The sequence below is a fragment of the Tachyglossus aculeatus genome, chromosome 14 (assembly GCF_015852505.1).
Source record: "Tachyglossus aculeatus isolate mTacAcu1 chromosome 14, mTacAcu1.pri, whole genome shotgun sequence".
NCBI lineage: Eukaryota > Metazoa > Chordata > Mammalia > Monotremata > Tachyglossidae > Tachyglossus > Tachyglossus aculeatus.
The window spans coordinates 15,948,512-15,964,551 of NC_052079.1; the positions used below are offsets into that span (position 1 = coordinate 15,948,512).

General features: G+C 43.4%; 4 gene segments (V, D, J or C); all 4 read left to right on the forward strand.

Moving 5' to 3' along the window:
- Positions 1-391: 391 nt before the first annotated feature.
- On the forward strand, positions 392-915 carry LOC119936677. The segment is given in 2 exon segments: positions 392-468; positions 581-915. Coding segments are annotated over 2 exon segments (381 nt in total).
- Positions 916-4,520: 3,605 nt separating this feature from the next.
- On the forward strand, positions 4,521-5,140 carry LOC119936563. The segment is given in 2 exon segments: positions 4,521-4,607; positions 4,722-5,140. Coding segments are annotated over 2 exon segments (465 nt in total).
- Positions 5,141-8,138: 2,998 nt separating this feature from the next.
- Positions 8,139-8,693, forward strand: LOC119936670. The segment is given in 2 exon segments: positions 8,139-8,244; positions 8,359-8,693. Coding segments are annotated over 2 exon segments (432 nt in total).
- A 5,844-nt stretch (positions 8,694-14,537) lies between these two features.
- On the forward strand, positions 14,538-15,049 carry LOC119936679. The segment is given in 2 exon segments: positions 14,538-14,618; positions 14,715-15,049. Coding segments are annotated over 2 exon segments (381 nt in total).
- Positions 15,050-16,040: the final 991 nt, after the last annotated feature.

Sequence of the window (16,040 nt, forward strand, 5' to 3'; positions counted from 1 at the left end):
TTTCTACTCCAGCATCGTACACCAGCCCTAATCAAACTGTAAGCAATTAGCAGATACCACAATTATTTTTCTTAACATAACTATCAGTATTTTAGATTAATCTCCCTTGCAGCCAGGAGAAAGCAAGTAATATCCTTAAGAACACATAATATCCTTAGTATCTACTAGGTAAAAAAAAAATTCTGAGGCTTCACAAACATGCCTGAGTCAACCTCAGGGCTTTTTCTGAGGTCTCTGGGTGGTCCTTCTGCCTGAGGCAGAAGGTAGGGAATGAGCTCCAGGAGGTGGCTGCTGTGCTCTTTTAGAGAAGAGGAGATGCAAATGGGGCTCCTCCAGCCCTGATTTAAAACCAGGATGGCCCCTGCCCCTGCAGCTCTGTGCCATTCCCCTCCTGCCACAGAACTGTCCCCACAGCTCTCACCATGCAGTCTGCCCTCAGTTTGCTTTCCATCCTCACCCTGCTCCAAGGTAATTGGGGGAAGATGTAAGACGTGGATAATTTGTGTGTGTGTGTGTGTGTGTGTGTGTGTGTGTGTGTGTGAGTAACTGTTCTCATGAACTATGCTGTCTCTGTTTACAGGTGTCCAGGGTGATGTCCAGCTGGTGGAGTCTGGGGGAGACGTGAGACAGCCCGGGGGGTCTCTGCGCCTCTCCTGTAAAGCCTCCGGATTCTCCTTCAGTAGCAACTACTTCATGAGCTGGGTCCGCCAGGCTCCAGGGAAGGGGCTGGAGTGGGTCGCAGGTATATATGCCAACAGTGGTAGTACATACTACGCAGACTCTGTGAAAGGCCGATTCACCATCTCCAAGGACAACGCCAACAGCCTGGTGCTTCTGCAGATGAGCAACCTGAAAACCGAGGACATGGCCCTGTATTACTGTGCGAGAGACACAGCGAGAGAAACCACATCCTGAGCCTGTCAGAAACCCTGGGAGGATTCCTGAGCTGCTGCTGACTTAGGGAACAGAGCAACAGAAACCACCGACAACAGGTCTTAGCCCAATCACTGATTCTGTTATTAATGTTGTTACCAGTTCCTCAAGAATTCTCCCCCAACCAATTCCTTCAAGTATGTAAAGTTAATCAGAATTGGTAATTTTGTCTGTATAGGTAATTCAAAGGTCTCCAAAATCTCGAAGCAGCCTTATTCAGTCTAAATACCAACTTCATGGATTCAATTATTACCCCATTCACAAATTATAAAGCAATGTTTGTAATAGAACAAGCAGCAAATGAGATTCCCTGTGCTTGGAATGGATATAAATGCCCCTTCAACACCCGACACCCTAACCTAGACATGTAGACCAAAAGTGACCCGACACTGACCCTCCCACTCCTCCCTGCCCCTTTATCTCCAGCCTCAGATAGTCAGGCACAGAAGCAGATACAGGGCAGGAGACAAAGAGAAGAGGAAAGAGGGAGCAAAGGAATGGAGAAGAACTGAGGTCAGGCAGGACTGTTGATTCATGGAATGTAAAACACATAAAGATTATTTATGCACAACAGAGATAGCATGTATTTACTTACTTCAGAAAAAGATCAACATATTCCTAAATAGCAATTCATGGGAACTACTGAGGGAACCACAATAGCAATGGTAACTGGTTAAAAGGCCTAAAATAATTTAAGAATAAACCACAGTTCTCTGCACACAGTAAGCACTCAATAAATATGAGAGATGGAAGGATTACTCTTGAACTTCTCCATAATTAAGTTTTGGTTCCCGACTCACTGAGAGATACCAAAGACCATCTTAGCTGTTTCCCATGGATTCAGGTTGGCACCACAGTTCCTTTTAGCTCCTGTAGAATTTTAGCCCCAGTAGGATTGAACACAGGGCCTCTGTTCAATCTGATTAGCTTGTATCTACTCAAGTGTTTAGTACAGTACTTGGCACGTAATAAGCACTTAGCAAATACTTTTTAAAAAAAAAATAGAATTAGTTGATATGATCCTGGCTCCTATGGCCTTGATAATCTTGTGGATGAGGCAAACGAAACGATAAATTACACACGAGGAAAAAGGAACAGGAGATGAGTTAGTATTTGAGTAATGTATGTAAGAAACATATAGAGGTGCTATAGGTGACTTAGAACATTTAAGTGTGTATGTAGTACAGAGGGGTAGGAGTGTATATTTTGGTGATATGAGATGAGGGGACCAGAAATTAATTGGGAAAGGAGTCCTGAAGGAAATGTGATTTGAGCAGGGTTTTGAAGCTGGAGAGAGCTGCAGATTGAAGGCAGAGATAGTTCCTGGTAGGAGGAAGGTGTGAACAAGGCCAGAAGTGGCAGAGGTGAGAGTGAAGTCCACTGAGTAGGGTAGCCAGTGAGGAATGGAGAGTGCAAGATGGGGTATAGTGAGAGAAGTGAATGGCACGAAAAGGAGACAGCTGATTGATTCCCTTAAAGCCAATGGTTTTGAAGTGGTTTGGGCAATAATAATGAAGGGGCTGCAGTAGCACTAATTACGTCCCCCTCTCAAACCAAACCAAATCTCCAGAGACACATCCAAGAATGAATTCTCTCTGCAGCTGAACAGCTGACAGCCACAGACATGGCCCTGTATTATTGTGAGATACACAGTGTATGGTAGTGAGTTTGAGCCCAGACACAAACTTTCCCTTGCAGGGGGGCAGGAGGAGGCTGGGCAGCAGGGAGAGCTCAGAGTCCACTGAGCACAAGGAGAACATGATATGAGATGAGGAGACCAGATATTAATTGGGAAATATTAAGCATGTCCACGAGCAGGTGGAGAGCAAGGGAGAGAAGGAGTTTCAGTTTAGAGTCTGTGGTTTCCTCTCCCTGCTCAGTGCACAGCTTTCCCCAGGGACCAACCCCTCCTTCCCAACCCACGACCTACATTGTTCTGAGTGCAAACAGAAGAGGAGAAAATTTTCATTTCCATTCATCCTCAGTCAGGACATTATTTACTGAATGAATCCTCTCCGTGTTTGTCTCTTCAGGGGAACCCCTGGATAGCATCCGTGAGTTGTTTCCCTTACTTTGCTGCTAGAGAGCCCAGGTTTGATATGTGATTGAGAACTTCATCTGCAGTTCCAGATTATGGGGACATCATACTGGTTCTGTAACCTGCTGGCATCAGTTTTAAGCTCTAGGTCCTACAACCTTCTGGGATGTGCAGTTCAGACTCCCCAGAATGCTGAGCATTAGTAACAAACCCAATAACAAACATAAAACTACCAATTTTGCCTCACATACCTCCCCACACCACAGAACTGGAATATATTTCCCTAAAACACCAGACATGCCCAATATTCCTATAACTTTGCCTCACCCTCCGTAATAATAATAATAACATTAATAATGATAGCATTTATTAAGTGCTTGCTATGTGCAAAGCACTGTATTAAGTGCTGGGGAGGTTACAAGGTGATGAGGTTGTCCCCCAGGGGGGCTCACAGTCTTAATCCCCATTTTACAGATGAGGGAACTGAGGCCCAGAGAAGTTAAGTGACTTGCCCAAAGTCACACAGCTGACAAGTGGCAGAGCCAGGATTCAAACCCATGACCTCTGGCTCCAAAGCCCATGCTCTTTTCCACTGAGCCACGCTGCTTCTCTGTAAATTGTAATTTACAGTTTGTAGGTAATGTACAAATTGTAAATTACAATGTAAATTATAATTGCTGCTTCATCTGTAAATTGGGCATTAAATATCAGTTTCCTAACTTTTTTTAAAAATGGCATTTGTCAAGAGCTTAACTTGTGCCAGGTACTGTACTAAGCAGTGGGGTAGATACAAACTTAGCTCATTGTGAGTATGGAACGTGCCTGTTTAGTGTTATATTGTACTCTCCCAATCACTTACTACAGTGCTCTGCACACAGTAAGTGCTGAATAAGAATGAATGAATGAATGCAAGTTAATCAATGGACACAGTCCATGTCCCACGTGGGGCTCACAGTCTTAATCTCCATTTTACACATGTGAGGTGACTGAGGCCCAGAGAAGTTAAGTGACTTACCCAAGGTCGGACAGCAGACAAATGTAAGAGCTGGGATTAGAACCTAGGTCCTTCTGACTCTCAGATCTATGTTCTATCACCTAGGCTAAATGACTCCACACTTCTTTTTACTGTAAACCCCAGTGTGCTGAGACTTATTGTTTGATTACCCTGTTTCTCCTCCAGGATCTAGCCCAGTCCTAGTCAAATTGTAAGCACTTAGTAGATACCATAATTATTTTTCTTAACATTCCTATCAGTATTTTAGAATAATCCACGTTGCAGCCGGGAGAAATCAAATAGTATCCTTAGTATGTAGTAAGTAAAATATCTGCTGCTTCACAAACATGTCTGAATCAACCTCAGGGCTTTATCTGAGGTCTCTGGCTGTCCTTTCTTTCTGAGGCAGAAGGCAGGGAATGAGCCCCAGGAGGCAGCTGTTGTGATCTTATAGAGAAGAGGAGATGCAAATAGGGCCCCTCCAGCCCTGATAAAAGCCTGCCTGACCCCTGTTTCTGCAGCTCTGGGAGAGGAGCCCCAGCCCCGCTATCGTGCTGTTCCCTTCCTGCCCTCAGAACTGCACCATAGCCCCCACCATGCAGTCCGCCCTTACTTTGGTTTCCATCCTAACCCTGCTCCAAGGTAATTGAGAAAAGATGTGAGAGACATGGACAATTCACATGCGTGTGTGTGTGTGAATGTGTATGTGTATATGTGCAACTTTTCTCATGATCCACGCTGTCTCTGTGTTTGCAGGTGTCCAGGGTGATGTCCAGCTAGTGGAGTCTGGTGGAGACGTGAGACAGCCTGGGGGGTCACTGCGCCTCTCCTGTAAAGCCTCTGGATTCTCCTTCAGTAGCAGCTACTGTATGAGCTGGGTCCGCCAGGCTCCAGGAAAGGGGCTCGAGTGGGTCGCTGTTATTAGAGGTGATGGGGGCTACATATACTACGCAGACTCTGTGAAAGGCCGATTCACCATCTCCTTGGACAAGGCCAACAGCATGGTTCATCTTCAGATGAACAGCCTGAAAACTGAGGACATGGCCCTGTATTACTGTGCAAGAGGCAGACACAGTGAGAGAAACCACATCCTGAGCCTGTCAGAAACCTGGGAGGATATCTGGGCTGCTGCAGGATGGGGGAACAGAGCGACAGTAACCACAGAGAAGTCTTAGCACAATCACTGATTTTATTATTAATGTTATTATCAATTCCTAAAAATTCTCCCACCACTATCCCTTCAAGTATGTAAAGTTAATATGAGCTGGTCCTTATTTTCTCTATAGGTAATTCAAAGGTCTCCAAAATCCCAAAGCAGCTTTATTCAGCTTAAATACAAACTTCATGGACTCAGTTATTACCTGATTCACAAATTATAAGACAACGCTTGTAATCAAGCAAGCACAAATGAAATTCCCGGTTCCTGGAATCAACGTGAACACCCCTTCTGCACCCGACTCCCGAACCTAGAAGTGTAGACCAACAATGACCCAACACAGACCCTCTCCCTCCTCCCCATTCACCCACCCCCAGCCTCACATAGGCACAGGGGCAGGAGCAGGGCAGAAGACCCAGAGAAGAGGAAGCAGGGAGTGAAGGAATGAAGGAGGGCTGGCATTAGGAGGGACTCTCGATTCATGGAATGCAACACACACAAAAATTCCTTTGTGCACAACAAAGTTAAAATGCATTTACTTAGTTCAGAAGAAGATCAACATCCTCTTATATAGCAATGCATGGGAACTACTGAGGGAACCAAAATAGTAACGGTAACTGGTTAAAAGGCTTTAAAAATTTTTTAGAATAAACCACATTTCTCTGCAGACAGTAAGCACTCAATAAATATAACAAATGGATTGATTACTGCTGCACTTGTCCATAACTTAATTTTGGTTCCCAATTCCCCAAGATATAGTAGACACCTACCTACCTGTTCCCCATGAATTCAGGTTGGCACCAAGGTTCTTTTTAGCCCCTGAAGAATTTTAGTCACAGTAATATTGAACACAGGAACTCATCCAAATTGATTAGCTTGCTCTAGCACTTAGAACAGTGCTTGGCACATAGTAAGTGCTTAAAAAATACCATTATTATTACTATTACAGTGTCTGGCACATAATAAGTACTGAATAAATACTATATTAAAAAAACCCCAACATTAGTAGATATGATCCAGGCTCTCAAGGTGTTTATAATCTTGTGGATGAGAGAAACACTGTAATAAATTACATACAAGAAAGAAGGAACAGGAGATGGATTAGTAGTTATCTTATGTAAGAAACATATGGAGGTGCTATGGGTGACAAAATATTTTAATGTGTACATGGTACCTAACAGTGGTAGTGTATATTATGGAGATTTGAGATGAGATTAGAAATTAATTGGGAAAGGACTCCAGGAGGAAATGTGAAGTGAAGGGCAGTGAAGTGAAAGACTTTGAAACTGGGAAAAGCTGAAACTGAAGACAGAGAGCATTCCTGGCAGGAGGAGAGATGTCAGCAAGACCATAATCAGCAGAAGTGAGAATGAGGTCCAGTGGGTAGGGTAGCTACTGAGGAATGGAGAGTGCAAGTTGGGTATAGTGAGAGATGTGAATGGTATAATAAGGAGACAGCTGAGTAAATTATTTAAAGCCAATAGTTTTGAAGCAGTGTGGAGTAGGCATTAATAGGGAAGGTGCTGGAGTGGCTGGAAAATGTTTATGTTTTCAGCAATAGCACTAACTATGACCCTTTCATGAATCAAATGTCCAGAGACACGTCGAAGAACAAATTCTCTCTGCAGATGAACAGCCTGACAGTTGCAGACATGGCCCTATATTACTGTGCTCAACACACAGTGTATGGCAGTATGGCAGTGAGTGTGAGGCCAGACCCAAACCTTCCCGTGCAGGGGGTTTGGAGGGGGCTGGGCAGCTGGGGGAGCTCAGGACCCACTGAGTACAAGGAACCCAGTTCCAGGAGCAGGTGGAGAGCGAGGCAGAGAAGGAGTTTCAGTTTAGAGTCTGATGTTTCCTCACCCTGCTCAGCACACCGCTTTCCCCAAGGACCACCCCCTCCTTCCTGACACACAACATACATTGTTCTGAGTGCAGACCAGAGAGGAGAATATTCTCATTTTCATCTATCCTTAGTCAGGACATATTTTACTGAATGAATCCTCTCCATGTTGGACTCTTCTTGGTAACCCCTGGATAGCATCAGTGAGTTGTTTCCCCTACTTTGCTGCCTGTTAGCCTAGCTTTGATTTGGGACTGAGCACTTTTTGTGCAGCTCCAGATTATGGGGCACCATATGGTTCTGTAACCTGCTGCCATCAGTTTTAAGCTCTAGGTCCTACAACCTTTTGGGATGTGCAGTTCAGACCCCCCAGAATGCTGGACATTAGTTACAAACCCAACAACAAACCTAAAATTACTAATTTTGCCTCACAGATCTCCCCATACTATAGAACTGGAATGTGTTTCCCTAAAATACCGGACATGCACAATATTCTTATACCTTTTCCTCATCCTCCGTAATCATCTGGACTGTTTGTAGGCTATCCAATGACAAAAATTTCTCCCCAACCTAACAAAACTCAAATGGTAGATGCATTGTGGAATCATTTTTCACGAAGAGTGCATTGAACTTAGACATCATCTTGCTCATTTCCCAATGGTGCCATCCTGAACCGTAAAGAAGCAAGATCAGATGACCCACTTTTAAATCTGGGTTCTGTTGCTTGTTTGCTGTGGGACCTTGGAAAATCACTTTGTCCTAGTTTCCTCATCTGTAAATTGGTCATTAAATATCAATTTTCTAACTTTTTTTTTAGTGGTATTTGTTAAGATCTTAACATGTTCCAGGTCCTGTACTGTACTGTACATTACTATCAGTATTTTAGATGAATCCCCCTTGCAGCCAGGAGAAAGCAAATCATATCCTTAAAAACAAATAATATCCTTATTATCTAGTAGGTAAAAAATCTGCTGTTTCACAAACATGACTGAGTCAACCTCAGGGCTTTATCTGAGGACTCTGGCTTGTCCTTCTGTCTGAGGCAGAAGGCAAGGAATTAGCCTCAGGAGGCAGCTGCTGTGATCTTATAGAGAAGAGGAGATGCAAATGGGGCCCCTCTAGCCCTGATAAAAGCCTGCATGGCCCCTGTTCCTGCAGCTCGGGGAGAGGACACCCAGCCCCTATGTCTGTGCTGTTCCCCTCCTGGCCCCAGAACTGCCCCACAGCCCACACCATGCGGTCCGCCCTAACTTTGGTTTCCATCCTGACCCTGCTCCAAGGTAATTGAGGAAAGACGTGAGAGACATGGACAATTCATGTGCGCATGTGTGTGAATGTGTATGTGTGTATATGTGTAACTGTTCTCATGATCCATTCTGTCTCTGTGTTTACAGGTGTCCAGGGTGATGTCCAGCTAGTGGAGTCTGGGGGAGACGTGAGACAGCCCGGGGGATCACTACGCCTCTCCTGTAAAGCCTCTGGATTCTCCTTCAGTAGCAGCTACTATATGAGCTGGGTCCGCCAGGCTCCAGGAAAGGGGCTCGAGTGGGTCTCGTATATAAGATGCGATGGGAGCTATCCAAACTATGCGGACTCTGTGAAAGGCCGATTCACCATCTCCTTGGACAGTGCCAACAACCTGGTGCATCTGCAGATGAACAGCCTGAAAACCGAGGACACGGCCCTGTATTACTGTGCAAGAGACACAGTGAGAGAAACCACATCCTGAGCCTGTCAGAAAACCGGGGAGGATTCCCGGCTGCAGCTGGATAGTGGAGCAGAGCAGCAGAGACCACAGATAACAGCCCAAATCTGGATTTCATACCTCCCACCACAGGAATTACTAAAAATTCCTGAAAATTGCATGATCTGACATTTGATCAAGAAGAATGATTATTTGTCATTCTTGTCATATCTTTCAATATTTTCCTCTTAAGTATGAGACATTCCTTATGACTTTTTCCTCATTTCAAATTTTATTTAAGCATATTTGCGATATATATTATATGATATTATGATATATCAGAAATATATTTCTGATTCTCAACAGAAACAACAAACAAAACAACATGCAAATCCAAAACAGTGAATAGAAAGAGTCCAGTGATTCATATAATACAGAGTCTACTCTTACTAATGATGCACATTCCAAGAGCACATTTAATCAACTCTACTAATGAGCACTGCATCTTCTTTCTCTGAATTTCACCTAATTTTAGATGGTCTTTCTGAGAAGGGTAGGTACTAGAAGCAGCAAGTATGACAGAGTTAGCATAAGAGAAACAGAAGAGACCACAAAACTGGGTAAAATATACCTATTGATCCATAAAGTTTTACTAAGTTATTGGTTATTTAATGAAATCTCTTGTGAAGAGTTTGTCAGTGAAGAACAAATAGATGATGCTAGAATGAATGGAAATGGAATCAAATCAATCAGTAGTATTTATTAAACAATCAATCATCAATTGTACTTATTGAACATTTACTGTGCACAGAGCACTGTACTAAGCATTTGGAAGAGTATAATGTAACAGACACACTCCCTGCCCACCTCGAGTTTATACTCTAGATGGAGGAAACAGACAATAATAAAAAATAAATAAATTACTGATATGTAACATAAATGTTTTGGGACTGGGGAGGGGAAATGAATAAGGAGAGCAAGTTAGGGTGATGTGGGAGAAAGTGGAAGAAAAGGAAGCAAGTTCTTAGTCAGGGAAGGTCATTTGGAGGAAATGTGCCTTTAATAAGGCTTGGTAGTTGGGAAGAGAAATTGTCTGGTGACTCTGAAGAGGGAAAGTGTTTCTGGCCAGAGGCACGATGTGAGCAAGAGGTTGGCAGTGAGATAAATGAGACTGAGATACAGGGAGAAGGTTAGCATTAGAGGAGCTAAGTGTGCCGGCTTGGTTTTACAGGCTTGGTTGTAGTAGGAGAGTATTAAGGTGAGGAAGGTGGGGGTAAGGTGATTGAGTGCTTTAAACCCAATGGTGAGGAGTTTTTGTTTGATGCAGGGGTGGATATGAAACCAATGGAGGTTCTTGAGGAGCAGGGAAACGTGAACTGACTGTTTTTCGAGGAAAATGATCCAGGCAGCTGAGTGAAGAATGGACTGAAGAGGAAGGAGAGACAGGAGGCAGGAAGGTCAGTAAGGTGGTTGATACAGTAATCAAGGTGGTATTGGATGAGCTCTTGGATTAACATGGTAGCAGTTTGGATGGAGAGGAAAGGCTGGATTTTAGCGATGTTGTGAAGGTTGAAACAATAGGATTCTGTAATATAATGAATATGCAGATTGAATGAGAGAGCCGAGTCAGTGATGATACCAAAGTTAGGGTTGTGAGACAGGAAGGAGGGTTGTGCTGTCTACAGTGATGGGAAAGTCAGGGGGGAGGACAGGGTTTTTGTGAGAAGATAAGGAGTTCTGTTTTGGACATTTGACTTTTATTTGTGTTCCCACCTCAGCCCCAGCCCCACACTTATATACATACCCATAACATTTATTTATAGTAATGTCAGTCTTCTCCTCTAGACTGGGTATGGAATGTGTCTGTTTCATTGTTATATTGTACTGTCCTGAGCACATGGTACAGGGCTCTGCACACACTAAGTTCTCAATAAATACAACTGATTGATTGATAGATTGATTAAAGTAGCATGTTCTAGTGGATAGAGAATGGGCCCTAGAAATCAGAAGGACCTGTTTTTTAATCCCAGCTCCACCCCTTGTCTGCTGTGTGACACTGAGCAAGTCTCTTAACTTCTCTGTGCCTCAGTTACCTCATCTGTGAAATAGGGATTAAAATTGTCACCCCTAAATGGGACGAGGTCTGTGTCCAACCTGATTATCTTCTATCTACCCCAGTGCTTAGAATAGTGCCTGGCACATAATAAATGCTTAACAAATACACAAAAACCAAAACCAGAATTAGTAGATATGATCCCATCCCTCAAGTGGTTTATCCCCTTGCAGTTGAGACAAACACTATAATAAATTACTTATGAGGAAGAAGGAACAGGATATCTGTTAGTATTTGAGAAGTGGATGTAAGAAATGTATAGAGGTGCTATGGGTGGCTGAGAATACTTCATTGTTTATGTGGCATACAGTGTCAGCAGTGTACATTGGGGTGATTTGAAATGAGGAGATGAAATATTAACTGGGGAAGGATGCCTGAGGAAGTGTGATTTGAGAAGGGCTTTAAAGCTGGGGAGAGTTGTAGATGGAAAGCAAAGAGAGCTCCTGGCAGGAGGAAAGGTGTGAGCAAGGCCAGAAACAGCAGAAATGAGAATGAGGTCTAGTGAGTAAGGTAGCTAATGAAGAATGCTTAGAACAGTGCTTTGCACATAGTAAACACTTAATAAATTTCATTATTATTATTATTGTTAAGAATGTACAGTGCAACCTCGGGAATAATACGAGGAGTGAACAGTGTAAGAAGGAGAGAGTTGATTGAGTTCCTTAAAGCCAGTAGTATTGAAGTGGCATAGAATAGACAATAATTGAAGGTATTTTAATTGTGAGGAGTCATGTATAGAATAATGTACTAGAGAAATGATTGAGATAGCAGAACATTGACTGGAGAAGGGAAGGAGTAGAGGCAGGAGGTCAGTGAGGCTGCTGAATCAGAGAACAGAGAAATAGAAACCACAGACAAGTCTTAGCCCAATCACTGATTCTAACGTTAATGTTGTTATTATTATTATTAAGTTCCGTCTAGTCATTTCTGATTCATAGCCATTCCATGGATATACTTTTTCCAGAGCATCCTGTCCTCTGCCAGGACATCATTAGAACCTTTCTAATGATTCTTCTGTTATTGTAGTTATGGTCTCCATTCATCTAGCTGCTGTTCTACCCCTTCTATGTTTTCCCTGGACTTTTCCCAGCATTAGTGTCTTCTCCAGAGAATCAGGCCTCCTGATTATGTGTCCAAAATATGCTAATCTAAATCCGAGTCACTTGGCCCTCCAAAGACCATTTTGGCTTAATTTGCTCCATTAATGTTGCTACCAATTCCTAAAGAATTCCCCTCCCACCAAATTCCTTCAAGTTCTATGGGTAATTTGAAGGTCTTCAAAATCCCAAAGCAGCCTTATTCAGTTTAAACACAAACTTCATGGATTCAATTACTAACTGATTCACAAATTATAAGGCAATGTTTGTAATCAAGCAAGCAGCAAATGGAATTCCTGGTTCTTGGAATGAATGTGAACACCCCTTTCGCACCCAACTCCCTAACCTAGACAACAGTTACCCAACACAGACCCTCCCCCTCATCCCCGCTCACCCACCTCCAGGCTCACATAGGAACAGGGGCAGGAGCACAGAAGACACAGAGGAGAGGAAGCAGGGAGCGAAAGAATGGAGGAGGGCTGAGGTCAGGAGGGACTGTCAATTCATGGAATGTAAAACACAAAAAATGTCTTTATGCACAACAGAGATAAAATGAATTTACTTAGTTCAGAATAGGATCAAAATTCTCTTAAATAGCAATTCACAGGAACTACTGAAGGAACCAAAATAACAGTGGCAACTGGATAAAAGCCCTAAATAAAATTTTTGAATAAACCACAGTGTTCTGCACACAGTAAGCACTCAATAAATATAACAGATGAATTGATTACTCTTGCACTTGTCCATAATTTAGTTTTGGTTCCCAACTCCCAAAGATATAGTAAACATCAGCTTACCTGTTTCCCATGGATTCAGGTTGGCATCAAGGTTGTTTTTAAGCCCAGTAGGATTTTAGGCCCAGTAGGACTGAACAAAGGGGTTCTGTCAAGCCTGATTAGCTTGTATCTACACAAGCATCTAGAACACTGCCTGACACATAAGCACTTAACAAATACCATAAAAAACCCCTAGAATTAGTAGATATGATCCTGGCCCTCATGGTGTTCACAGTCTTGTGGATGACACAAACACGCTAATAAATTAGATATAAGGAAGAAGGAACAGGAGATGAGTTAGTATTTGAGTAACATTATGTAAGAAACATATAGACGTGCTATGGGTGACAGAATATTTAAGTGTGTATATGGTAAAGAAGGGCAGGAGTGTATATTGGGACGATTTGAGATGAGGAGATCAGTAATTACTTGGGAAAGGACTCCTGAAGGAAATGTGATTTGAGCAGGGCTTTGAAGTTGGGGAGAGCTGTAGATTGAAGACAGAGAAAAAGTGTGAGCAAGGTCAGAAGTGGCAGAGGTGAGTATGGTAGCTAGTCCAGAGGGTGAGGTAGCTATTGAGGAATGGAGAGAGCAAGATTGAGTATAGTGGGAGAAGTGAATGGTATAAGAAGGAAAGAGTTGATTGAGTTCCTTAAAGCCCGTGGTTTTGAAGTGGTGTGGGCAATAACAAGGAAGGGGTTGGAGAGGATGCAATATGTATAGGGTTCCAGCAGTAGCACTAACTATGTCCCCTTCTTATGTCTCCAGAGCCATATCCAAGAACGAGTTCTCTCTTCAGCTGAACAGCCTGACATACGCAGACATGGCCCCATATTACCGTGCAAGACACTCAGTGTATGGCAGGGAGTGTGAGCCCTGACACAAACGTTCCCCTGCAGGGGGTCAGGAGGAGGCTGGGCAGCAGGGGGAGATGAGGACCCACTGAGCACAAGGAGCCCAGTGCTCACGGTCTTACTCTCCATTTTACAGATGAGGTCACTGAGGCAGAGAGAAGTGAAGTGACTTACCCAAGGTTGGACAGCAGACAAGTGGAATAGCTGGGATTAGAACCTAGGTCCTTCTGACTCTCAGATCCGCGCTCTAATGACTGAGCCCCCCTTTTCCTCTGCTCCTCCTCCCCTAGTGCCCCTACTCCCTCCCTCTGCTCTACCCCCTTCCCCGCCCCACAACACTTGGACATATTTGTCTTTGTACATATTTATTATTCTATTTTTTATTAATGATGTTTATATAGCTATAATTCTATTTATCTTTTTTGATGCTATGAATGTATGTCTACTTATTTTGTTTTGCTGTCTGTTTCCCCCTTCTAGACTGTGAGACCGTTGTTGGGTAGGGATTGTCTCAATCTGTTGCCGAATTGTACTTTCCTAGTGCTCAGTACAGCGCTCTGCATACAATGATCATTCAATCAATACGATTGAATGAATGAGTGAATGACTTCATACCACTTTTGACTGTAAGCCCCACTGCGCTTAGACTTATTGTTTGATCATCTTGTTTCTACTCCAGCATCTAGTCCAGCCCTAATCAAATTGTAAGCAATTATCAGTTGCCATAGTTGTTTTTCTTAACTATCAGTATTTTAGATTAATCTCCCTTGCAGTTGGGAGAAAGCAAATAATATCCTTAAAAACCACATAATATCCTTAGTATCTAGTAGGTAAAAAATTCTGCTGCTTCACAAACATGCCTGAATCAACCTCAGGGCTTTATCTGAGGTCTCTGGCTGGTCCCTCTGCCTGAGACAGAAAGAAAGCAGGGAATGAGCTCCAGGAGGTGGCTACTGTGCTCTTATAGAGAAGAGGAAATGCAAATAGGACCCCTCCAGCCCTGATTTAAAGCAAGGATGCCCCTGCTCCTGCAGCTCTGTGCCATTCCCCTCCTGCCCCCAGAACTGTCCCCACAGCTCTCACCATGCAGTCTGCCCTCAGTTTGCTTTCCATCCTCACCCTGCTCCAAGGTAACTGGGGGAAGATGTGAGACATGGATAATTTGTGTGTGTGTGTATGTGTGTGTGAGTAACTGTTCTCATGAACCATGTTGTCTCTGTTTACAGGTGTCCAGGGTGATGTCCAGCTGGTGGAGTCTGGGGGAGACGTGAGACAGCCCGGGGGGTCTCTGCGCCTCTCCTGCAAAGCCTCCGGATTCTCCTTCAGTAGCTACTACTTCATGAGCTGGGTCCGCCAGGCTCCAGGGAAGGGGCTGGAGTGGGTCGCAGGTATAGTTACTAGTAGTGGTAGTACATACTATGCAGACTCTGTGAAAGGCCGATTCACCATCTCCAAGGACAACGCCAACAGCCTGGTGCTTCTGCAGATGAACTGCCTGAAAACCGAGGACACAGCCCTGTATTACTGTGCGAGAGACACAGTGAGAGAAACCACATCCTGAGCCTGTCAAAAACCCTGGGAGGATTCCTGAGATGCTGCTGACTTAGGGAACAAAGCAACAGAAACCACCAACAACAGGTCTTAGCCCAATCACTGATTCTATTATTAATGTTGTTACCAATTCCTCAAGATTTCTCCCCCAACCTATTCCTTCAAGTATGTTAAGTTAATTTGAATTGGTCATTTTTTCTCTATAGGTAATTCAAAGGTCTCCAAAATCCCGAAGCAGCCTTATTCAGTCTAAATACCAACTTTATGGATTCAATTATTACCTGATTCACAAATTGTAAAGCAATGTTTGCAATTGAGCAAGCAGCTAATGTGATTCCCTGTGCTTGAAATGGATGTGAATGCTCCTTCTACACCCAACCCCTTAACCTAGACATGTAGGACAACAGTGACCCAACAGGGATTCTCCCACTCCTCCCTGCCCTACTATCCCCAGCATCATATAGGAGCAGGTACAGGGCAGGAGACAAAGAGAAGAGGAAAGAGAGAGCAAAGAAATGAAGAAGAAATGAGGTCAGGCAAGACTTTTGATTCATGGAATGTAAAATACACAAAAATTATTTATGCACAACAGAGATAATGTGTGTTTACTTCAGAAGAAGAGCAACATCCTCTTAAATTGCAATTCATGGGAACTACTGAGGGAACCACAATAGCAATGGCAACTGGTTAATAGGCTAAAAGAAAACAGTCAATAATTGCGAGAGACGGATGAATTACTCTTGCACTTCTCCATAATTAAGTTTTCGTTCCCAACTCACCAAGAAATAGCAAAGACCATCTTACCTGTTTCCCGTGGCTTCAGGTTGGCTCTGTGGTTCCTTTTAGCCCCTGTAGAATTTTAGCCCCAGTAGGATTGAACACAGGGGCTCTGTTCAACCTGATTAGCTTGTATCTACTGAAGTGCTTAGTTCAGTATCTGGCACATAATAAGCACTTAGCAAATACTATTAAAAATAAACCAAACTAGAATTAGTAGATAT